Source organism: Protopterus annectens, chromosome 1.part0 (assembly GCF_019279795.1).
Source record: "Protopterus annectens isolate FY-2018-M chromosome 1.part0, PAN1.0, whole genome shotgun sequence".
Classification (NCBI taxonomy): Eukaryota; Metazoa; Chordata; order Ceratodontiformes; family Protopteridae; genus Protopterus; species Protopterus annectens.
Window position 1 is genome coordinate 1,869,028,075 of NC_056725.1, and position 26,741 is coordinate 1,869,054,815.

General features: G+C 40.6%; 1 protein-coding gene across 1 annotated transcript in view; it reads left to right on the forward strand.

Moving 5' to 3' along the window:
• Nucleotides 1-26,741, forward strand: part of CPLANE1 (ciliogenesis and planar polarity effector 1) — a 4,248,669-nt gene that overhangs the window by 3,391,508 nt on the left and 830,420 nt on the right. The window contains exon 37 of the mRNA XM_044076333.1: nucleotides 8,195-8,329. Coding sequence (XP_043932268.1) covers nucleotides 8,195-8,329 — 135 coding nt within the window. The remainder of the gene's footprint in view (nucleotides 1-8,194; nucleotides 8,330-26,741) is intronic.

Below are 26,741 nucleotides of genomic sequence, written 5' to 3' on the forward strand. Positions count from 1 at the left end.
ACATCTTATCTTCGGCCCACAAGTCTGCCACTAAGAAATTGTATTCTAGCAAATGGAAGAGATTTGCTATTTGGGCTCAACTCCGGGGTCTGGATCCCATCACTTCTCCTGTATCAGAAGTCCTGAAATTTCTAACTTCCCTTTTCAATCAAGGTTCCTCAGTCTCTACCATTAAGGTTCAATTGGCAGCTATTTCCAATTTTCATGAGTCTATAAACCCACCTTTAATGAGCAACAGATTGTGTAAGACCTTCATGAAAGGTGCTGCGCTTTTACGACCTCCGATTTCTCATCCTGCTCCTCCATGGGATCTCGATGTGGTGTTACGTGCCTTAACTTCCTCCCCCTTCGAACCGGCAGCAACATGTGATTTAAAATTTCTATCGTGGAAAACTGCCTTTCTGGTTGCGATTACTTCTGCCAGAAGGGTTTCAGACCTTCAAGCTTTGTCTGTAAAACCTCCGTATATGGTTTTTCACAAAGATAGAGTATCTCTCAGACCAAACCCATCCTTTGTCCCTAAGGTTTGTTCCAGTTTTTGCCTACAACAGTCATTAGAACTTCCAGTTTTCTTTCCAAAGTACTCAAACAAAGTGGAATACTTATTCCACACATTAGATGTCCACAGGCAATTGCGTTCTTATTTAGATAGGACCAAACAAACAAGGAAAACAGATCAATTGTTTGTATCCTTTTCGGATAATAAATTGGGCAAAGCCGTCACAAAGGTCACTATTGCCAAATGGATCAGGGACTGTATTACTCAAGCTTATTCCTCTTCTAATAAAGAGCTTACGACCTCTGTCAAAGCTCATTCTACAAGAGCTATGGCTACTTCAATAGCATTCCATTCTAAGCTTGCCATTAGTGACATTTGTGCTGCGGCTACGTGGTCTTCCCCGCACACTTTTATTTCTCACTAGAAATTGGATGTGGCATCTAGGGGGCGAGCTTCATTTGGTTCCACAGTGCTCAGGAGTGTTTTCCAGTGAGCCACCCAGGATTTAGGTGCTAGGGACGCTGTCCCATCAGTACAGAATGTAGGCGAGATAGGATCACATAACATCTTTTAGTTATGTACTTACCATAACTTTAGATGTTTGGGATCCATCTCGCCACATTCAATAACCCACCCTCCTTCCCCCTTCCTTGGAGATCAGAGGAGATCAGAAGGTCCGAATCCTGTTGTTTCATCTTGAAACATCTGGCAATGTTATATAAACAAGTTATGTATGTGTGCATGAATGTGGACAAACAAGATCTGGGGGATTAGTGGTGGTGCATCCTGGGATAAAGAATAGCTCAGCCAATAAGAGGCTTCGCTGTATTGCACAGCGTGCCGAGTCGGAGCCGAGGGATCGGCTCCGAGCCCATCAGTACAGAATGTAGGCGAGATGGATCCCAAACATCTAAAGTTATGGTAAGTACATAACTAAAAGTTATCTAAAGTCGAGCCTACAACCTGTTCAGACATGAGAATTCGTAAGTTGCCACTTTGATACCATCAAACAAATTGCCAAGCTCCCAAGCTCCAGAGAGATCAGCTTTCGTTCCTTTTCAGTATTTGTGCTTATCCCCGCAAAGCCTCCAGCTCAGGTGATTTTGAAAATCTTAGCCCACACGACAGCTTCAGTAGTGTTGGTTCCTTTAGCAAGGTACCACATGAGGGCTGTGCAATTGACTTTCGTAGTACAAGTGGTCCTATTTGGCCCATCCAATGGACTTTCCCGTAAGGTTGACAAAGGTGTGCCACAATCAGATTTGGTGGTGGTTAGATTCTGTCTTAGGGGCTGATGTGAGACCATTTATTCTTCCCCATTCCATGGTCACAGTCACCATGGATGCTTCTCTTTTGGGTGGGGGGGGGCCTTTTGAAGGGAAAATGGTTCAAGGGTTCTGGTCTTCCGCAGAGGCCAACATTCACATCAGTGTCCTGGAGATAAGGGCCATCTTTCTTGCTTGGTAGGCCTTTCAGGACGTCCTCCCCAGCAGTGTGATTTTGATACAGATGGACATTATGGCTGTTGTCTGATATCTCAACAAGTGGGGAGAACGTGTTCTTATCCTCTTTGTTGAGAGGCCATGAGGGTTTGGCAATGGACGAGCTTATCTCAATGGTTTCTGGTTGCAGTGCATATCACTGGGAGGCCCAATATTCTAGTTGACAGTTTGAGCAGGAATAGTCTACTTCCTCACAAGTGGTATCTGAATCTGAGAATTCCAGCTGTGATCTTTTTGCGCTGGGGCACTGTGTTGCAACATCTTTGCAATCCAACACTTAAGTAAAACAGCTATTATGCCTTAGTTCCCTCCTTAGGGGCTTTCACCCAGAGATGCTGTTCTGTATGCTTGACCCCTGAGTCTCATATTTGCTTATTCCACAGTTCCTCTGCTTTCCAAGTTTCTCCAGAAGGCAGCCCAGTTTAGAGCAACAGTGATGCTCATAGTTCCCTTCTGGCCTTTTCAGGTATGGTTCCCCTTTCTGTGACTTCTTCTGAGATATCATCCTTGGGTTCTGGATCCCACTCCAGATCTTATTTCTCACCCAGCCTCAGTCTGCAGTCCCTCTAGTTTACTGCATGGTTTCTCCAGTTCCCTTGATGGCCAGGAATCCCAAGCTGTCCAATAATATTGTGCATATTTTGTCCTTGTCCCAAAAGCTATCCACTAGGAAAGCATATTCCAGTAAATGGAAACATTTCACGATGGGACCAGAATCTTGAAGATTTGGTCCATTTTCCACTCCCTTTGGGTTAGTTCTAGATTTTCTTGCTGAATTGTTTAATTTTTATTTAAACAAGAAAGATCTTTATTAAATTATCACTTATACCATAGGCAATTATACATTTTCTGAATCGTTTAATATGGGCATTTTTCATGTCTGTAGAGGTAATGTTCCCTTGGCTGCTCTGAAAATTTTCCAAGACATTTCTCAAGAGGATTTCTTGTCCCAAAAGCTATCCACTAGGAAAGCATATTCCAGTAAATGGAAACATTTCACGATGGGACCAGAATCTTGAAGATTTGGTCCATTTTCCACTCCCTTTGTGTTAGTTCTAGATTTTCTTGCTGAATTGTTTAATTTTTATTTAAACAAGAAAGATCTTTATTAAATTATCACTTATACCATAGGCAATCATACATTTTCTGAATCATTTAATATGGGCATTTTTCATGTCCGTAGAGGTAATGTTCCCTTGGCTGCTCTGAAAATTTTCCAAGACATTTCTCAAGAGGATTTCTTTTGTAGCCTCCCATTCAAGATCTGGATCCTTGCTGGGATTTACCTTTTGTGTTGCAAGTCCTTACAAGCCCTCCTTTCAAACCTTCTGCTACTTCAGACCTAACGTTGTTATCTTGGTTCTGGTGGCTGATACTTGGCTAGGAGAGTTTCTGAGCTATAGGCAATCAATTATTCTCTTCCCTGTCTGGTATTTCAAAAGGATATGGTTTAACTCGACACCAATCCTTCATTTCTGCCCAGAGTAGTTTCCAAGAGTTTATTGGATGGATCTATTCACCTTCCTTTGTTTTTCCCTAAGTTCTTGAACAAGGGTGAACACTTACTGCATTGCTTGGTCATGCATAAACAGTTGAGATGTTACCTAGACAGGACAAAAACATCCTGAAAATCCAGCCAGCTATTTGTTTCTTTTTCAAAATCCAGATTGGGCAGACCTGTGTCGAAAGTGATGTTATGTAAGTGGCTGTCAGACTGTATTTCCTTTGCTTATACCTTAAAGGCAGGACTTTGCGCGGTAAACCTAAGGGTCACTCTGATAGAGCTATGGATACTTCTATGGCTTTCTTTTCCAGAACATCCTTGAAAGTCTGTGAATGCCCTCTGCTGGCTCTCTCTATCCTTCCCACAAGAAACTATAGTGCTCAGTGATTTTAATATTGACTGGAACAGCTGTATGTCTGACAACCCAGCTTCCCATATAAACCTATAAGGCTTTTCCCAAACAATTGCCAACCCCACCAGAATCCATAAACCTAGTAAAAAACAAAGCACCTTAGACTGGATATTAGTAAATAACCATCACCACTCATATAAAGCAGGTATCCTTCCTGATGACATTAGTGACCACTCACTTACTTATATTATTAGACAAAAGACTTTTATTCCCAACCAAACCTTCTTTAGAACTACCCAAAACAAAAATTTTAACCTAGAAACCTTCCAAGCAGAACTTAAAGCTTGTGATTGGTCACCCCTAAAACACCTCCATCTCGACAATGCAGTGTCATACTTTAATTCTAAATTCTTGAAAATCCTAGAATACTATGCCCCCACTCGCACTGTCAGAACCAGGAGCAAAGTTGCTCCTTGGATCACACAATCTGGGCCAAATGGAGAACTACTAAAAACCCAACTGATCATCAAACTTTAGACAGCTGAGAAATACCACTAAAAAAAAATCAGTATTGCTTGATAAAAAAAAATACTTTAATCTCCAGCAAAGCCATCAACAGAACCCACAAAGTTTCTGGTCAGGTATTAATAGACTTCTATACCCAGAACAGACCAAGACACCTACCCCTTCTGGTTTCTGTCATAACTCCCCCAACCAGATTGCTGATGCTTTTAACAACTTCTTTGCTGAAACCATCCATACTCTAGCTAATACCCTACCACTTGTTAGCGCAATTTTGCCTCCCTCCCCAACTAGACTACATCTTACATTTCAGTTCCAACCAGTTCCAACATCTCTTATCTGTACACTACTTCAAAAACTTAAACATCAGCTGATCTGCTACCAGCTCAATACCTGCAAATTGCAGCTAGAGTGCTTGCCTATCCCATTTCCATCCTAATCAATAGAACCATCACTGAAGGTGCCATCCCATCTCTGGAAAATCTCGCACATTATCCCACTACATAAGGACAGTAACTCAACCAAACTCTCAAACTTTCGTCCCATAGCCCTACTCTCTCCATTAGCTAAAATCATGGAAAAATGTATCCACCAGCAACTACTTGGTCAATTTCTCCAAAATAACCTATTAGCTGACTGTCAGCATGGCTTTAGGCCATTCCATAGTACTACTACTGCACTCTTATATTTTTCTGACTATATTAGTAAAAATTGAAATAACAACCTGCTTTCCTCTGCACTCTTTATAGACCCCTCTAAAGCCTTTGATATGGTTAACCATCACTTAGTTCTAGATGTACTTGAATCACTTTCATTGGGCCCCCAAGCGGTGAAATGGTTCAAGTCCTATCTAGAAAACAGGCAACAAGCAGTCCTCTTGGACAATAACTTATTTGACTCACCTCCCTGTTACCGTTGGTGTCCCACAAGGCTCTATTTTGGGACCTCTCCTTTTCTCTATCTTCATTAGCAATCTAAATGCTAACCTTCATCAAGCCACCTGTATACAATATGCAGATGATTCCACATTAATCTGTAGTGCTGCCTCTTCTGCTGAACTCCAGTCCATCACCCAAAAAGTATTCAACTTAGTAGAAAGCTGGTTCCTCCAATGCTGTCTCCTCCTAAAACCTAAAAAAACTAAATTACTACTGTTCACTCCCTCACAGAAGTTCTCTCCTATAAATTTCATGGTTACATCCAATAATGATACTCTCATAGCACCTGATGTGACCACTAAACTGTTAGGTGTAACAAGTGACCACAACCTGAACTTCGATTCACACATTAACTTAACCATTAAATCAGTTAATAGAAAACTAGGTTCCCTGTACAGGATTAAACCTTTCCTTACTCGTTTAGCTAGAACTACCATCGCCCACACACATCGTATCTGTACCCTCCTATATGCCTCCACCATTTATACCAATCTATCCAAAAGTAACCTGAATAAACTATCAACCTCCTATTGTAACATTGCCAGATTTGCCACTGGCTCCCCATTTAGAACCCACCATTGTCTAAATGTCAAACAGCTAGGATGGCTGGAACTGCAAAATCAGCTTCTACTTCAGCAACTTACTATCACCCAAAAGATTTTGCACCATCCCAGTAATAACCCAATACTCAGCAGCCTTATCACCCTATACAAAAATCACACAACCCTACGCTCAGCTAACAAATTACTAGTGGCCACCCATAAAGCCAATAATAGATCAGGTGACTGTCTTTTCTCAAACAGACTTCCCAGTGAACTAACATCTTTTTCTTCAACAACACTTTTCAAGAAGCAGCTAAAAACATTCCTTAAAACTCAATGGCTATGTCCATGCTCTAACCCTGACTAATAACCTCCTCGTTCCATGTTCTTATTCACTATCGTTTTAGGCCTCTGGCCATACTACTCTACTGACCTCAGTTAGTTGGGCCACTAGCTTACTGAATGCTATTACTAGCCTAGTCTCTCTGGAAAACTGCACCGGAGTCTAAACCCTCAAAATATATCCTCTACCGTGTATATACATGCTACTCTCTCTCCTGGCATGGACTGTAGAAGTTGAAAACTACCCACCATGTAGATATTTGCTACTTTTAAACTTGGACTGCAGAATATGAAAATTACTTAAAATCATGTGTTCACAGCTAACTCACTCAACATGATATTTCTTGCTAGCTTTCTCTTTGATTTAATATTAAGCTTTCTACTGTGCGAAATTCTCTTTGTTTTATATCTGTAAATACTGTTATTCACTTGTAACAGTGCAAAAACATCTTGTAGTCAGATACTCATGTAAAATGTTTTTGTTTGTATATTGTTATAGTGTACCTTCTTGTATATTGTTATAGTGTACCTCCTTGTAATTCATTATTTACCATTGTTATTATTATTTTATAATCTACTTAGCTGAATGGAGCTTATCTCCCCGGGCCTCTACTGAAAATGGACATGCATCCAGTTGGACTAGCCCGGTCAACAAATGTAAAATAAAATAAATTTTGGTGGGCCGTCACACCTTTGTTTCTCATTACAAGCATTCAATCCAGGGATTCCTTTGGCTTCACTGTGTTGCAAAATATCCTTCCATAGATCCTCCCAGGGATATTTATGTGGCTGGCGAGTTTGTCCCACAGGTTGAAGCCAGACAGAGAAGGCAACATTGGATACGTAAGTTACATATTTCCCATAATGATGGATTCATGTTGTCTGTCTCAGTCTGGTTCAACCTTCCCCCCGCCCCCACCTTTTTGGTGAATCTCATTGTCTAAGATGACCAGGTGGTAGAGGTTCAGCTACTCTCTTTTCTTGGAGTCCTTTATCCTACTATTTTATGTGAGAAATGTGTTTTAGAGCTAGATTAAGATGGGGCAAATTTGATCAGAGATGTCTTTTGAAGAGCGGGGGATTGTGGGTTGTGGAGACAGAGCCCACTGAGTTGAAGTCTTGAGGATTTGGCCCGCATCAGATCTGATCACCCACAATTTGAATCAGACACAGACAGACAATACGGATCTATTGTTATGGTGAGTACATAATTTATATTTCCATATCATTTTAAAGGCATGGTACAGGTTCTCACCCACTTTCATTTGCATTCTTTTTACTTGTTTTTATGTTTTTTGCCTGCAGTCATTCTTTGACTGTTTTGACTGATGCCTTTAATAGTCTGGGCAATCTTGTGTTGAGAGGGGACTTGCTATATATTTCACTGTTTATCTAGATGGTGTGTGATTTTATCTGATAAGAGATGAACACTGCACATTGTTTGCTGTCTGGTTATTTTACCATGCTTGCTTTCTGAAGAGTAGCATTGTAGCTACAGCCTACTCTAAAAATGTTTACTGAGGCATTGGTGGACGGATGCTTTTTTGACTTGTTAAAATCCTTTGAATGGCATTCTTTCTAAATAACTGTTATTACTAGTAAGTTGTGTTTGAAGTAGACTATCCCCTGAAATTTGACCCTTTCAATAGTGCTTGCATTTATACCTCACCAGCTGCTGTGGCCAAAAGCATTAATTGAAGACAGTAATTGACTTTGGTATTAATCACTGCTGAAAATGCGTGAACTGTTACTAGGAAAAGGATAGTGATAGTCTGTTGTTATGGTGAGTTCTTTGGACACTTTTTGTTTCCGTTTCTTATATTATCCGATCTACAACTAACAAGTGTACCACAACACAGAAAGCTGCTCCTCCAGATATTAAGCAGGTGGGGGAGGGGGGTTACTGTTTGCTTAAATACCTTTAAAAGTATGTTTTTTATGGACAATGTTAAATATTTTATATGACTGGTTATGTGTTTGATTCTCCCTTCAGGTTCTTCTGATTCAGTTTTAGCACAGTATGATAAGATTTCTGGGAAGATCCCTGCAGTGACCGAATTACATTACTTTGCTTCGACTATGAAGAAAGCTGTAGAATGCCAGGATGCCAGTACTAATACAGACACAGGTGCTTTTATTTTGCATGTTTGTATATTCTGTTCTTGTCTTTATTTTGCTGTCCGTCACAGTATTATATATATATATATATATATCAGCAGTTTTTCAAAAAATGCAGATTCTAGTGATACTTAAAATTAATATGCTTGCCATACATATTTAGTCCACTGTAGCCTGATACCCTGAAAGCTCAACCTGCTTTGTTTTTCCTTCCTTCAGCCTGCAAAATCATCAGTACCAATAGAAGTCCTTCCAAATCACTGTTACAGTATTTTTAACCTAAAGAATCTCCTGCCAAGGAGAGCCCAACTTTGGCCAGTATACCAAGGCCTTTATTACTTATAAGCATTGTAAATCACACACACATGCTCCCTGCACAAGACGGAGGGCATAAATCTGACATATGGATCACATACTTAAAACTGTTTGAATGCTATCTTTGAACGTCGATTTGAATGCCCTTCTGTGCTGGTTACCAACCCATGTTTCAGATAAGTGCTCTGTTGGGGTTTCTTATCTTTCTTTTTTCTTTAGTACTGTTGAATTCATGTCACTTAGAAAAGGAAAATGTCAGTGTGGGAGACAGATTACCAACAAAGACCATCAAATCCAGTGTCTTTTCTGTTTGGGTGCTTCTCACGACTGTACACAGTATTCTACCTGCCAGGCTTTTGTCCGTAAGACTCCATGTAGTCCTTTTTATCTATTTACGTCAAAAACAGTGTCTTAAGTTGTTGGCTCAGGGTGCTGTGATGGAATTTTCCCATCCAAAGGATCAGCGGTCTGCCAAGAAAAAGGCCAAACAACTTAGGTCTGATACAGCTGCCATCCAGCCTCCCCAGATGTCTCTCTTGAAGCTAGTGAAAGCCCAGAGGATCGTCTGGTGGTTGTTTCGGTTTCCTCTGCCACAACCCTGTCAGAGACCAGCACTAATCTGACTTCTAGCTTTCCTCACAGGCTTTAAAAATGTCTACCCCTGATGTTGAGGGGAAACCTCTGCTGATTATATCCAAGGGATGAAGAGGGATTCCACAGATATTAATTAGGGATGAGTTTCCTACTGTGCTTATTGAATGTCGCCAGGGTTCTGATCCTCCAAAGGTGTTTTGTGCAGATGTCTCGCAGAAAAAGAAACAGAAAACTAAGCACATCTCCCCTATTGTTAAGGATCCCCTATGTGAGTGGCAGGATTTTACTTGGGGGTTATTCGGTGCTTTGATGGCTTTAAAACCAAGGAGTGTCTATGCCTGCCTCTTTCTGGTCTTCCACTATTCTTAAAAGACTGTACACAGAGATTCTTCAGACAGGGAACTGGATTAAAGGGAAGAGTCCCTGGCTTACTCTTCTCAAATTCTTTCCCCCTTCAATTATGATTCAGAGAAAGAGGATTATATTAGTCCTGATTCCCTCTGGAGGAACTCTACTTTAGGTACACTATTGTCCACATGATGGAATTTTTTAAGTGGAATTCTTCTCAAGTCTCTGACATTCAGAAAAAGTATTATGAACTCCTCCAGATGGAGTCTTCTAAGCCATTAGCTGTTACTCCTGTTCTGGTTGCCCTTCTGGATATTTTTTCAGAAGTTTCTGTGGCCCCTGATTGTCAACCCCCTGCACCCAAAAATCCTGATAGATTTTATTAATTGCCTGAGGAGAGTAAATTTCTTTATAAATGCCCTTCTTCTGACCCTGCTGTAGTGTCTAACTCTTTTTGACAAGCCCTCCAAGTTGTTGCTCTCTACCAAGTTGGTCCCTGCAGATAAAGATAGTAGGGCCATGGAAAGGCTGGGCAGAAAGTTTTACATTGCTGCCTTTTTATCCTTTCATGCCATCAATTAACAGACAGAAATAAACAGGCATGTTTTGGCCCTCTTTTCTCAGGTCTCCAAAGTGGTTTCTGACCTTTCTGACTTTGAGGGGAAAACTTCTGCCCTTTCCCTGTTGGGCTGTACCTCCCAAGTTGCTCACCACTCTGTCAAATACAGCTACGAAACAGCTGATGCCTCCTTCAGGGCTGCTGCCTTTGGTTCAGTTATGAGGCGCTACTACTGGCTTTGTTTTCAGGCTTTGCCTGATGACAAGGCCATTCTATTGGATGCTCCCTTGGCTAATAAAAATTTTGTGGTGCTACTGATGATGATATTTTCAAGTCTGTCCAGGATAAGAGTAAAGCCTTGCAGAAGTTGAAACATATTTTTGTTTCTCCTATTCACAAGTTTCAGAGGAATTATCCCTCCAAATCTGCTTTACTTGGTAGGCAGTCTTGCCCTCCACCTAAGGGCAAAAAGGGTTCTAGACGTATGCCTTCTGCTAAGTCTACTCAGTCTCCTGCCTCCCAGAAAACTACTTTTCAGGACAAGCTGGGTTCCATTTGACAATTTCTTTCCCTCAGCCAAATTTCCTTATCCCTTTATCTTCCCCTGTCTCTTCCAAATTGGTTAAGGATCACAACAGACTCTTGAGTTCTTTTCAGTATCTGCCAAGAATGTTCTATGGTTTGGAAATCCCTTTTTCCCTTTTTGGGCATTCCTCAGCCTACTTGGGAACCTCTTTTTCCCAGAGGTGCTCTATTCTCTCTTGGTTCAGGGCACCATTCAAGTTGTGTTTTTCTGCCCCATGTAGGAAGGGTTTTTTTTGTTTGAGAATGTTTTTGGTCCCCTGAAAGGAGGGCACTTGGAGACCAGTTTTGAATCTTTCCCAGCTCAACACCTTTCTCAAGATTCCTCCCTTTTGGTTTTTGTCTCTTCAGACTTTATTTCCCCTTCATCTACCCTGGGCCTTTCTGGTCTCTCTGCATCTCAGTGATGCCTACCTTCATCCCCTTTTCAGGAAATGTTTCATTTTCTGTGTTCTTTCTTTGCATTTTCAGTTCTCTGTTTTGGCCTCTCTACTGCCCCAAGTGTATTCACTAAATGCATCTCTTCTGCTATTGCCTTTTGCAGGATACGAGGCATTCAGATCTTTCCCGATCTGGACAGTCTGCTTATTCAAGCTTCTTCCCCCGATGCTCTGCTTCAAGATCTCAGTTTACTATTTTCCTGTTATAGACTCAGGGGTTCAGCATAAACTTCAGAAATCAGCTCTGACACTTTCTCAGGATCATATTTTCCTCAGTTGCGGCTTCAGATTATCCCCGTGCTGGCATTTCTGCCTTCTCCCAAAGCTTTCTCTCTCACTTCCTTTTTCCAGTAACTTCTTCCCCTGGCTTCAGTCACAACCAGGGATTTTCTCAGGATTCTTGGGTTCATGGCTTTTACCATTCCCATGCTCTGTCTTGCAAAGCTTCACATGCGAAAGCTTCAGTAGTACCTCAAATAAGTGTAGCTCCAACATTGCCACCCCCTGGACATCCTGGCATCCTTCCTTCCCTGTCTGAAGCTCAGCTTCAGTGGTGGATTCATCAACTTATTTCTCAATCTGGGGCTTCCTTTTCAAGCCCCAGTCCCAACTCAAGAGCTCTTTACTGATGCCTCAGACAGGGGATGGGGTGTCTCTTTTAGTCCCCCTCAAGGTTCATGGTCTCTGGCCTCTTTATCAGAGATTGGACCACATCATTATAAACAAGATGAGGATTCTAATGAAAACAACACATGTTGCAGTGCTCATAGTGCTCAAGAATTTATTGAAAGACTTGAGTGCTTTCATTGATACTATTTTCAGAACTTCATCAGAACTGACCCCATGTTTGCAAATTATGTTGTGGCAGAGTGGGCAGATCAATTCATTTTTAATAGTGTATTTAGGAATAGCTGGACTCTTTACACCAGATTCCTAGGCGACATATTTATTTTGTGGGTTGATACCCCAGATAAACTACAGGAATTTCTATTATATGTTAACAATGCCATGGAATTCCTAAGATTTTCATACACATTAAATGAACAAAAAATAACTTTTCTTGCCATTGAGGTAGAAAAAGATCTAGTTAATAGCAGATATTGTTCTAACATCTATCGGAAACCTACTTTTTAGAATTCCTACCTCCATTTTTCCTGCTGGCATCCTAGGCATCAAAAAACGTCAGTAATTAAGGGGCAATTTGTATGGTTGGCTAGGATGATGTCTGAGCCTGATACATTTCGCAGTGAATGTGAAGTTTTAATGAACATGTTTTCTATGAGAGGCTACCCTGATCATTTTTTTAAAAGACATATAAGGGATGAGGTAGTAATGAAAAGGGAAAAAGGTATTTACACACTTACGTAGTAATATTATGGAAAATAACGTAACCATGCAGTATACTAGATCTTTATTGTTAGATAACAATAGAAAATTGTTCATTTCCACTTATAACTTAGAAAGTAGTACTATAGCAGAATACATTAATAAAAATAAGAAATTATTTTTGTGAGATACATGTATATTAAATAAGATTGGGGTAAGACCACAAAGTATTTACAGGGGAGAGAAGAATTTTTAAAATTAGAGTCGAACAGGAAGGTGCAGAGTGATTTAACCAAACGGAAGCAAGGGACAATAAAGTGTGAATGTTGTTCCCAGTGTTCCAATATCATGAGTGGAGACAGTTTTTCTATTGGAGGCATAACTTATAAGATAAGTGGCCATTTTTCGTGTTATTCAAAATGTGTAGTTTATTTAGCTAAGTGTCAGCTCATTCCTGCATTCTATGTAGGAAAAACCTCCAGGAGGCTGAAAGACTGTATATATGAGCATTTATCAGATATTAAGAAAGGTAAAATTGCTAATGCTCTGTATAAACACACTGTTGATTTTAATTCACATACATTTGGCTTTTTAGTTCTTGAACAAGTACGAAATGGCCCTCAGGGATGGATTACGAATGAATATCTTAATGTCTGCGAACATAAATGGCAGCTTAGATTGAATGCTACAAGCCACCCAGGGTTAAATGAGCCTTGCTCCATTAAGTCCATTGTAAAATTAAAACATAATGTTGTGTAAATTAATCAAATGTTCAGTTATTTGTTTTAATTGGTTGGTTTGATTCATGTGACTTTCTAGTTTTTTGCATTTAAACCTGCTTTTATTAAAAGCTTTTACTTCTGATAAAGTTCTGAAAATAGTACGAATGAAAACACTCAACTCGTTCAATAAATCCTTGATTCTACTACTGCTGTCTGAAGTTGTCTGTATGAGCACTGCAAAAGGTGTTGTTTTCATTAGTTTGTTCATTCACCTGTCTGGGTTCCACGTTTGAGATGAAGACTCTGCTTTTTGCTCTTCAGGCTTTTCATTCCCTCTTTTATCCCAGGCCCCTCAAAATTTTCACAGACAGTAATACAGTGACATGCTATGTCAACAAGCAAGGGGGGGTACAAGATCATATCTTCTTTGAAGACTAGCTCTTCAGGTCTGGGATTTAGCTGTCCAGTGTCAAGTTGACTCTTCAGGCACTTTACACAATGTAATGACATACTCTGAACAGGTCCAGCACACAAGCTCATGAATGGATGCTTCACAGCGATGTGTTCCTGGCGGTGGGGTATTCCTCAGGTAGATCTTTTTGCCTCCACTTTGAACTGACATCTTCCTCTATTCTGTTCAAAGTCCCCTGGCTTGCAAAGTGGGCACCCTGTCTTTTCCTTGGAAGAGAATGTTTTTAATCCCTTTTCCCACCTTCTTCTCTTAGCTTGAGTGTTGCACAAAAGCAGGCAGGACTCTCCCAGAATCTTCCTAGTGATTCCCTTTTAGCCCAGGCAGCATTCGTTCCTCCTCCTGTCTCACTTGGCCAGGGGCAATCACCACAAGTTACCTCACTGGGTGGATCTTCTCACACAAGACCAGGGTTCTGTTATCCTTTCTCACTTGTCCACTCTTCAGCTGATGCTGTCGGTGATGAGGTTTTGATCCCTTTCAAGAACCTCTTTTCTGAAGATGTGCTTTTGGTTTTACAGGAGGCTAGGAAACCCACTACTGGGAAATCTTATCTGTACAGATGGAAAAGATTTTCTGTCTGCTGCATCTTTCACTATCAGGATCCCCTATCTGTGGAGGTTCCTCTGGTTCTCTCTTATTTGTGTGATTTGCTCCATGCTGGATTAGTGTATTTTTCAGGTAAAGCTCACCTGCCAGTAATTTCTGCTTGTTTGCCTTTAAATCATCCTTTGGCTTCTGTATTTAAGGTCAAGCAGTTTCTTAAAGGCTTCCTTCATGTCAGGCCTGCCAGGAAGCCTATTCTGCTTTCTTGGGATCTCAGTTTTTTTCTTGAAAAATTGACTCAGGCTCATTTTGAGCTTGCTTCTTCAGCTTCCTTACAATGTTGTGCTTAGAAGACTGTTCTCCTTTTGGTTCTCATTTCAGCCAAGAGAGTCTTTGAACATCAGACTCTCATGTCCAACCCTCCTTTCCTAGTTTTTCAGAAAGACAAGTTGTCTCTGTACTAATCCTTCTTTTATACCGAAGGTGGTTAATGAGATTTCCCTTAACCAGACTGTTCATCCTCCCTCTTGTTTCCCTTCTCTGCAGTCTGCCATTGAGAAGATTCTTCACATCCTGGATTTGCATAGACAGCTCAAATATTATTTGGACAAATCTGAAGTTATTCATGTATCTGAGGGTCTTTTTGTTTCCTTTCATCCAAAGTCTTTGGGTTTGGCTGTTTATAAGCAAACCTTCTCTTCCTGGATTTCTAAGGCCAGTTCTTTTTGTTATTCTTTTCATGGAAAATGTCTTTCCTCATCAGTAAAGGCTCATTCTACCAAGGCTCTTACCTCCTCTGGTGCTTTTTTTAAGGACTGGATAGCAATTCCATCCTTGAGGCTGCTATATGGTCCTCTGTTCATACTTTCACTAAGCATTACAAGTCGAGTGTTATTTGCAGGGCCAGAGCTGTCCTGCTTGGGATTCTTGGAGGGATTTTCTGTGCAGTACTCCTCCCAGGCTTCCTCTTGAACTTTTTAATTCTCACTTAGGTTAAGAGTACTGCAACAGTGATATGGAAGGGCATAGTACAGTTGTATAAAATTTTACCATAACAGTAGATGTCCTTCTCTTCACTATTGCAGTATTCGCTCCCTCTGGTCTAGCCTTGTTCTTTTTGGCCCTCCTGCCTGAGGGGATCTTCTCCTTTTCCTCCTTCTAGATGCACATGTTTTTCCTTGTCCCTAAGGACATTCTGTTCCTCTTGGAACTTTTCCAGTTCTGAGTGTGTGCATCTGTACACCACGTGTATGGCCTGTGCCTTGCGAAGGGAACATGTGTGTGTCATATGATGCTTATAAGTACTAAATGCTTTGGTATACTTGCCAGACGTTAGGCTATCATTGGCAGGAGATCCCTTAGGTTAAGAATACTGCAACAGTGAAGAGAAGGTCATCTACTGTTATAGTAAGATTTTACACAACTGTACTTTCTATTGAGTAGCCTACCTCCATTATGGCACTACAGCACTGACAAGAGCCTTGTAACTTCACAACAAAGATGCCATTGGAATGGGCATCCTGGTTGTGTACTTGTTATATGACTTCATGAATGAGCGTGGGGATATGGTGTTGAATCAAACAGTGGCAATAAAGCCATCAACAGAAAGCTATGGTAGGCATTCAAAGCTAATATGTTTATAGGTTCTTACTAAGCTTACGGCCAAGGAGACATCAAGCTTAGCCACCCAGCACTGACAGGAGACTATTAGTCTCCCTCTTTATATAGATTCCCCACACAAATTCACAGTGAACATTTTTGAACATCCATTCAGTCATCTGTGCTGGTTTTAAAGGTTGCTAGAGAAGTATTTTGCTTGATATGTAAGGACATACTTTTCCACAAATGGTGACTATGTTGAGTTAGATACTTGACATTCTTTTTATTGGTGTTGATGTGGTAGAGTAGGTTTAAGTCTCTAGGACTTGTGTTTGTTTTACCACTGTTTCTTTTTAGGTGAAGGAGTTCAGGGAGTGCCGGGTCTTTCATAGCATGGAAGACTAAGCAGAGATCACTCTTTAGGAATCAGCAATATACTGAATAGAGAAACAAGGCTTTTAATCCATCAGAGTAGCTAAGGATACTGAGACATGAGATCCTTTTGGTGAAGAAATGTTTAAATCTCTTGAGTTAGTTTAGGTGCTTAGCAAGATACTAGCCAAAGGAGGCAGTATATTCAAGGATGTGACTACTGAGGGAAGAATAAAGTGGGACTATAAATTTAGACCTTAAGGAGATGCCATGAATGATAAGCTGTGCAAGGCAGAAGGATGTTCTAACCACCACAGAGACATGGTGATCAAAGGAGAGTTTATCATCAAAGGTACCAAGTCTTTGATGACTGTGTCAGATTTAAATGGAACTTTATCTGTATGATAAGTGGAAGTAATGCTTGATTTCCCATAGGAAACTATACTGCATTTCTTGGCATTGAGAGTAAGCCCATGGTTAACACACCAGTCATAAGTGTGGTCTAGCTCTTGCGGAAGAATGTGAGTATCAGAATGGGATTTAATAATTGCCTCTCAGTTTGCAGTCATCAACAAACTTGCTTACTTAGCCATAGTCTATTAATAATCATCTTTCATTGCAGTGAAGTATATACCAAATAGGGCACAGGACAAGGGGATAAGGAGTTCCACATGAGCTCGTATACTCATAGACAATATGCAGCAACAGATCAGCACTGTCTGTACTGTGCCTTGTATGCTGCCATTTTGAATCATAATTTGTAGGCATGGATTTCTGTGCAGAGTGGTGGTGTAACAGATGTACCCCATTCCTCTTGAATTGTGCACAGGAGCACATTATGCTTAACAGTATGCAAAGTACTCTGGTGCCCAGTTCATTCCCAACCTAATTTCACAACCAGGCAGCTGCTGTAGTGTTTTGTGTTGCATTGTTGTAGCATAGTACATTATTTAAAAAAAATTGTATATATGTAATTTGTTTCACTGTATTCTGCTGTCATGCCTGACTGTCTTTCTTAAAGCTTTCACAATCTTTAGACATGAAAATGAAGCTGGACATATCAGTATATGGTAATGAGAAGCACTGGTGCTATGCATGCTGCCTTTAATGGGAACTCATCAGCTTCACTGTGTGAGGTGGGGCATGTATGGTTGTGATAGCAGGTCTGTGTGCATCTTAAAGAATTATTTTGCTATTATGGATTTTTCTGTGATGCAGTGGAACACACAGCCAAGCACATCACCATTGTATTATGCACTACTACTATCCCTTAAGTTATCCCACTGGGACCAACCAGTATTGCAATGATGCTGTCTTGTTGAATCAAAAAGGATCAGGATCGAGGTAGTTCTCATATGTACTCCATGCATGAAATGCAATTCCTACTCAGTAGACACTGTGCACAATTTTTTATGAATCACTAAATATTTTGATATGTGGGTGTATTGCCTGGTTCACTATCATAATGCCGACATGCACTTGTGTGAAATGCAGTAATGTCGACACTAATAAGCGAAAATTGAGTTGACCGTTAGCCATATTGTCAAATCCATACGGTAATGTACGAATTTGACATTACATGGCCAGTTTTGACATCCGATGGTAAGCTCCAATGCACAAAAAACACTCTGTGATTTAAACAGCAATTCGCGAAAGGGATTGTCGACATTCTGTGTGGTACGGTAATTTGTTCGACCTTATTAGGTTCATGCACTTGTCTGACGATAATATGGTGGTCACATATGCAATAGTAAATCGTATTGCCTACCAGCCCTGCTTATTTACACATTAGTATTTATGAAAAAGTGCCTGACATTTCATGCTTTTGGAGTTATCCTCACTAAAACTCATATCATGAATATAATGATGCTGTAACATAGACGATTACACACTGAGGGTAGTCAATCCATGTATGCTGGCCAGAATCCTTCCCTGTCCTACTGAGGTCTAGTAGATATCATGCATCTTAACTTCTTATGGCTTATGCTCTGAGCAATTCTTTTATAATTGTAAACTTGCTTGGGGTTGTTCCATGTTACAACACCCTGTCTTTGTAGAATAATTGTTTTTCTCTTTAAATTCCCATTAAATAACAGTCTTCTAATAAGATATAAGCTTATGGTATATTAATTTTAGTTTGCCTACTGACTAGATGAGTACAAAGTGCTGCATACAGTCCAGAAATTCTGGAGAGAGTCATATACAGTGGCCCTTTAAACACAACATTCTTTTTCTTGAGTGGTTTGTAGTTCCTGGTCTGTTGTGTTGGTTATGCAAACAGATGTCTTGTTACAATGTGTTTGGACTAGAGTATTGTCCATTTAGAGTTCTGTTAATTACTGCATACCATATCCTGAGTTGCTTCATCCTGCAAACAAATATGTTTCTGGTGTTTCTGCACTGTTTGTGACGTCTGTTTATTATTTGCTGCTTTAAATGCTTCTCTTATTAAATACTAAATTATGTATCCAGGTAAACTTTGAAAATATTTAATTTAGACACAACTCAGCAATGTTTTGACATCCGATGGTAAGCTCCAACGCACAAAAACCACCCCGTGATTTAAACAGCAATTCGAGAATGGGATTGTCGACATTCTGTGTGGTACAGTAATTTGTTCGACCTTATTAGGTTCATGCACTTGTCTGACGATAATATGGTGGTCACATATACAATAGTAAATCGTACTGCCTACCAGCCCTGCTTATTTACACATTAGTATTTATGAAAAAGTGCCTGACATTTCATGCTTTTGGGAGTTATCCTCACTAAAACTCATATCATGAATATAATGATGCTGTAACATAGAAGATTACACACTGAGGGTAGTCAATCCATCTGTGCTGGCCAGAATCCTTCCTTGTCCTACTGAGGTCTAGTGGATATCATGCATCTTAACTTCTTGTGGCTTATGCTCTGAGCAATTCGTTTATAATTGTAAACTTGCTTGGGGTTGTTCCATGTTACAACACATTGTCTTTGTAGAATAATTGTTTTTCTCTTTAAATTCCCATTAAATACCAGTCTTCTAATAAGATATAAGCTTATGGCATATTAATTTTAGTTTGCCAACTGACTAGATGAGTACTAAGTGCTGCATACAGTCCAGAAAGTCTGGAGAGAGTCTTATACAGTGGCACTTTAAATGCAACATTCTTTTTCTTAAGTGGTTTGTAGTTCCTGGTCTGTTGTGTTAGTTATGCAAACAGATGTCTTGTTACAATGTGTTTGGACTAGAGTATTGTCCATTTAGAGTTCTGTTAATTACTGCATACCATATCCTGATTTGCTTCATCCTGCAAACAAATATGTTTCTGGTATTTCTGCACTGTTTGTGACGTCTGTTTATTATTTGCTGCTTTAAATGCTTCTCTTATTAAATACTAAATTGTGTATCCAGTTAAACTTTGAAAAATATTTAATTTAGACACAACTCAGCAATGTTTTCATATTTATTACCTATTTACTGAGTAGTTTGATAATTAAAATGTGCTTCTTTTGGGTTCATCTGTTTCAGTTTTTCCTATAGAGAGTTTGCACTCATCAACATCATAGTCAGTCTTGCCAGGAAAGATTATTGAATCACAACTGAGGATGGAGTGGAACAGTTTTTCATGTAGTGTGTACTTTGAGTTCAGCAGCCTAAAATCATAATAGAATTTACATTTGTTGCTATTCATCATACCTACTGTATCCCTACTGCTAGCTTAGTTTGCAGAATGACTGACAAGCTAGTTGGAGCATTTTATTCTGTCTGATCATTCTTTTGTATACATCACTTTTTTATTTTTCCAAAAACATTTGTGCATGCCAGTGGAAAGGGCAATAAAGATAAAGCCCATTTGGTTCTTTAACATAACTGACTGTTTGAATATTGGCATTGATGGCATCAGATATTTTAACAATTTGGAACATTTCCACTGGAGCAAGTAACACTCGATGTATTTTAAGTATACTGAATAACAACAAATTCTTATTCTCCTGAAAAATGCACCGTTTTATGATGATTTTAGGCTGACTCCAAAATACTGCCCTTTATAGAAAGTTAGTAAGTTGGGCTGCTGTTTTAGCAGTGGCACCTGTTTTTATTCCTACAAATAGGCCAGTTAATGGTAACCATTTGAAATGTTGAGTCCTGAAATACAGAAACTGAATGGCAGAAAAAAACAGACTTAAATGTACTAAGGCTGAGATGGACATTTCTCTAAATATTCCCTTTTCTCCAAGGTATGGTGATCTTGAAGTTAGTATATACAAGTTCAGGAGTGGGTGGAGGGTCATAAGGAGGTTTGCCCCCTGCAAAAAAGTTTAAAGGAGAAGAACTATGTTTGAGAATCTCTATTCAACTGCATTTTCAGTCTTTTTACCCCATGTGTTGGCACTCTGCATTTCAGTTGTCGACATTTCAGTAGGGAGTCCCTGGTTAATACTGTACTATGGTCAGAATTTTATTTTTAATAGTCATAACCATAATAAAGTTCCATTTTCAGTAGTGCCTCTCTAGAAAGGTATAAGGTAGGCAGGCTTCATGCTTACAGCTTAACATCATTACATCCTAATTCCAAGGCATCTAGTCACTTTTTCTTTCTTTTTTCTGTCTGTCTGTATCAACTTCCCATTAACTGAAGTATAGTCATGTATAGCATCCTAAGCAGTGAGAAGATAATTCTTGTAATGGTTTATACTGAAATGGTTAGCACGTCTTATTCATATGTCAGAATTCCTAATTTAGAGGGAGAGAATCTTCTAAGCTGGCATCTTATCTTTATGGTTGTTGTTGTTGTGCCTTTTGGCTTTTCCCGGTTAGGGGTCGCCACAACGGAACTCCGGTCCGCTAATGATTGGCAGTAGATTTTTACATGCCGAGTTGCCAGCCCTGACGCACAACCTTCAACGAAGGTACGCCCATTCACGCATGTCTCCACACAGAAGACGCTTTAGCTGAGAATCGAACAGGACAACGTCTTACTGTGAGGCGACAACGCTACCGCAGCACCACCACCACAGTTTCTTTATGGTAATCCCTCTTTTTTTCTTAACACAACACAATGACCTAGACATTAACTGTTTTGTATTTTTAACTGAAACATCTATCTTATGTAGATTTCGTGTTAAGGCTGATTAGTAAATTTTGCTGTTTTGTTTTTTCCTTCTCTGGATTTGACTGTCTCAGCATATCTCCATTCATTGATTCATTTTTACCATTAAATGTCAAGCTAAATTAATTGAACTAAAGTTGAGTGTTTTCTACTCTCTTAAATGAACCCTTATTGTAGTGTATCATTTGGGAAGGGCTTCACTTTTATGGTAGACCCCAAATCTTCTCATTCACATTTTCAGATTCACACACATATTCATCATACCCCCCCCCTCATGAAAATGTATGCATGTAAGCAATACATTAAGATCTTTTTTCTCCGCAGTGCCTCTCGTATTGCCCAGTGATAAAAGAAATGACTTGCTTCCTTTGTAGGCAGAAGTAGTTACAAAAACACTACATTTTATCACCAGTAACTTATTAACTCCTGATGAAGAGCTTATGTTTACCTGAAAATTTGAGCAGCGGTTTTGTAAAACCTATGTTGTTTAATAAGAGGTATCACATCACCTCTATATTCTACTACATTGGTGAGTTCTGTGAACAGAAGTCATAACAGTAGATCTCTATGTATATATCTGCTTTAATCAAGGAGACATTTCCTTTTCTATTTAGAACAATTGCATTGCTATAGAAAAATAAGTTATGCATATGTGTTTGGGATAATTATGAAGGATTGATTTTTGGTTTATACTGAAAATGTTGGAGGTCTGGTGTTTGATAAATGAAGTAAGTTTTTCGTATCATTATGGAAGGCCACTCATCATTAAGTCAAGTTCCCTAATCTTACAGTACCAGATGTATATAATCCATTGCACAAACTGGACTTCTGCATATTCCATTTGTACATTTCCCTACTTTTTATTTTGAATTATTGCTGCCCATTCATTTAGGGCGGCCACGGTGGTGCAGTGGTTAGCATTGCTGCCTCACAGCAAGAGGTTCTCCGGTTCGATCCTCGGCTGGGGTGCCTTCTGTGCGGAGTCTGCATGTCCTCCCTGTGGTCGCGTGGGTTTCCTCCGGGTGCTCCGGTTTCCTCCCACATCCCAAAGACATGCTGCAGGTGGATTGGTCACTCTAAATTGGCCCTAGGTGTGCGTGTGAGTGTGCCTTCTGTGGAAGGTTGGGCGCCGGGCTGGCAACTCGACACCGTAAAACTCCACTGCCATTCAATGTGCGGACAAGGTGATCCCCTGTGGCGACCCCTAACCGGGAAAAAGCCGAAAGAAGAAGAAGAAGCTGCCCATTCATTTAAATCGATTCTGTAATTCTTTTGAATACAGCTTAGTTTTTAAGCTTTTATGACTGGAAATGTCTAGCGGATGGTTGTCTGTTAACTATATTGAGCTAATGTTTTAAATCTTTAAGTTTGTTTAATAGCAGTTTTAATGAAATGCCATTGGTGGCCTAATCTTGGTTCTTTTATATTATTTCTATTTACTTTTTTATTTTCAGTTATGTTAGATTTTACTTCTAGAGTTTACATTTAGGTGAGCAGTGTGATTTTTTTGGGGGGTTCATTATTTTGTGTGTGCAATGTATGAACTTTTTTTGTGTAAATGGGGTTGGTTCATTGGTGGTAGTTTAATGTTTTAGTTGTATGTAGTATATTACGATGTAATGTTTGTTTAAGGCATCTATCCAGGAATTCAGAAAGGCCTAAAGCACTTCAAAAATCTCATCTCTGAATGTTTCTGCACCAAGGTGAGCCAGAAGTATTCAGAGACTGCTGCCTACTACAGCTTTATCCTGGCACTGCCAATAGCGTGGAAAGTGGTCTCACTTTTGAAAATGCACAAAAATGTGTCAGTCTGGGAAGCAGCTAATGCAAGTTAACAAAGTGCTCTTCCCCTTAAATAGCACTGGCACCAGTATAACCTTTCTAGTTCAAAAGCCCGCGTTTGTGTTTGTTTCCCGCCTTTCTTGTAACTAGTCTAATCCAGATACAGATTTGCTTTATCCAGGACTGTTTGTAAGCTTCTGAGCAGTGTCAAAGTCTGCTCTTCAATTTTTCCCTTAGATCTACTAGTTCTCTCCTCTCCTGCACGTTTACTAGCTTATTAATCTAGCACTTTACCAGACTTCTTGTAGCAATTATTGTAGCACACAAAAGTGTTACCAACACTAAACGTTCTATAAGGAAACAGCTCCAGTACTTATTATTAATGCCCACCCCTCCAGGCATGTCTAAAGGTCAGTTCCCTGTGTTTTCTCCTCTAAACCTGGTGAACTTGGGTATCCTGAGGCAATGTAGCAACTGCCTCATGTACACTGACGACCATCTCCTCTTACCTCCCAACACTCAGACTTGCGAAAGATGGATTTATATATCCAAATTTGAAGCCACTCACTCTCCAGCCAAGACCGGAAGAGCTGGTCAAGAGGAGAAGGTCAACTCTTGCGCCACCCCTCATGGAACACATAGCCCTCCAGAACACACACCAGCACTTCCTTTACATAAAAACACAAACCGCACACCCACCCTCACAGAGGCTGTCAATAAAAATCTACCCAAACGTCAGATACCTCCAAGGCAGAAATGCACTCGACTACCACAACACAACACTAATCACCTGACACATAAATCTCCTAAACAGTGTGCCACTCAACCAAAGCCCCTAAGGCAAAATAGCATGCCCAACACACTAGTCATAGGTGACTCGATAGTGAGGCACAATGATGTCCCACTCACTAGGTTGAATAAGGAGAAAGTAACAGTCAGCTGCCTGTCAGATGCTAGGATCCGCCACATAACGCACGCACTCAGGTCCCTCAACAACAGGTACAAATATGAGTCTTGTCATTGTACATGTGGGTGTAAATGACCTGAGACTTACATCCCTGGACTGCATGAAAAGAGACATGGAGGAGATCTCGAATTATGTAGCCCAGGCGGGTATGACCCTAGCCCCGAGCTGCAGCCTACCATCACCCAGAATAATACCACAGTACAAGCAGAAAATGATTGATTTCAACAATTGGCTAAGTTTCTGGTGTCATTCTAAGGGGATCCAGTGTCTGTCTGCCTTGGATGACATGATTGACAGACCTCGATGCTTTGCCAGAGATGGCCTGCATCTGTCATCCCTGGGTTCCAGATACTATCCAAGGCTCTTGCCACCTTTCTAGTGCCTTTTTTAGGTGGTGTTCCAAAGACCAAATTACCACCATAACAGCTACAAACAAATGCAATCTTAGGGTCATGCTGCTCAACGTTAGAAGTCTAAATCTCAAAATGCACTCGCTCGAAGCACTCCTTAAAATGGAGTACATTGACATTTGTGCCATAACAGAGACGTAGTTCAAGGCAGCAGAAAGCACGCCTGCACTACCAGGCTATAACTCATTCCACACCTTTTGGCCCCAGAATTTGGACTGAAGCTCCAAAGGCGGTGGTGTTTCCATATTCATAAAGGATGCGCACACCTCCAGACTTGTAGCCTAACATTACACATCTGAGATACTTCTGGTGCAGCTAACATTGGGTAAGACATTGATTCAGGTCGTAGCGTGCTATAGGTCCCCAACCATGTCCCTGGACTCACACTTCATGTTCCTAAGCAACCTGGAGAATATTAAGGTCCAACCTAACACTCTCATACTGGGCAACTTCAACTACCCCTCCATTAACTGGGAAAACTACTCATGTACCAATACACTTGTCCAACGTTTCCTGGCATTCATTAATTCCAATACCCTGGACCAGCTCATTCATACCCCCACTAGAGGTAGCAACATCCTTGACCTGGTCATTACTAACATGGGCGACCGTTGCTCTACACCAATAGTCAACTTCTCCCTTGGAAATCCATATCCCTCCCACCCCACCCACCCCTCGCAAAGCTAACCACCATAAAAAAACTTATCCAAAGCTAACTTTGTGCTCCTAAACCAGAGATGGCTAACTTCACAGCACCCATGCAAATGGAGATCAGTTGCATGACTGCCGAATCATGCACCAGTGCATTGTACAAACATGTACACAAATGCATGGATCTCGCCATATCCAATAGAACCAAGGTGCTCTCCTTCAAAAAAGAAAGCCATTCTGGTGGTCCCCTGCCATAAACAAACTCTACAAAAGAAGGAGGAAACTGATATGGAATAAGTTGAAGTCCCAAGACTGGAAAAACTCCCTTATCAGCTTCAACAAAAAGTTGAGATCCCTCATCAAATCCTCTAAAGCTAGCTATGAAAACAGAATTGCAGCAGATAGTAAAGACAACCACAAGGCCTTCTATAGTTATGTAAAGAATCTCTATAGCAATACCCAGATTTGCTCTCTGAGCTAGTGCACAATGGTACCTCCTATAACGAGCCAACAGATACTGCCAATATACTGGCCGACAGATTCAGTGCCAGCTTTACCCCTCTCTCCCTCCCCAAGAGACCAGTCACAATACCAGTAGATTGCCAAGCACCCAGTATTACTGCTGCACAGGTTAAAACAGCACTGTCCAAAGCCAAGAATACAGCTTCTATGGGACCTGACAATATCCCTGGCTGTGTTCTACATGAACTACAGAGTGAACTGACACCTCACCTGTGTGCCCTGTTCAGTCACAGCCTCATATCAGACTTTGTCCCTACCAAATGGCGCACTGCTACAGTCATCCCTCTCCACAAAGGAGGCGCGACTACAGACCCTGAGAACTGTCGAACCATTAGCCTGACGAGTCTGATATACAAAGCTATGGAATGCATCATCATGGACCTAATAAACAAGGATATAGGGAATCTCCAAACTCTGGATCTACACAGTTTGGTTTTGTGAAGGTAGATCATGCCTGCTCAACTTGGTCGACTTCTTTGAGTCAGTCACCAGAGCTGTGGATGAAGGCAAGGTGGTTCATACAACCTACCTTGATCTGGCCAAGGCCTTTGATACCATTCCTGACTTAGGAATCATAGAAAACCTCACTAAGCTTGGCATCAGCCCTTATATCACTAAGTAGTTTGCAAACTGGCTCACCGGTAGAACCCACAGTTTGAAAGTAGCTGACTCCCAAGTCAGACTGCCGACCAGTCATGAGTGAAGTCCCACAGTGTTCGGTCCTGGGTCCTCTCCTGTTTGGTATCTACTTCTCTGAAATCCAGGCCAACACAAAGGGTCTCTGGCTGATGAAGTTCGCAGGCGATTGCAAGTTGGGAGCTATTATTAACTCCCCAAGCAATGTTGACATCCTACAGAAAGGCCTCACTGAGACCAACGACTGGTGTCAGAACCATAGCCTTAAGCTCAATGCCAAAAAAATTGGTTATCATCCCCTTTGGGAAAAACCCAGTTCCTGTGAATTACCACAGCAATGGTAGTCCACTGAACACAGAAGGCGTTATAAGAGATCTTGGAACACAGGTTGACAGCAACCTTTCTTTTGACCACCACATTGCCACTGTGGTCAGAAAGTCCTTCTATGTGGCACATCTCATTACTAAGGGTTTTGCATCCAGG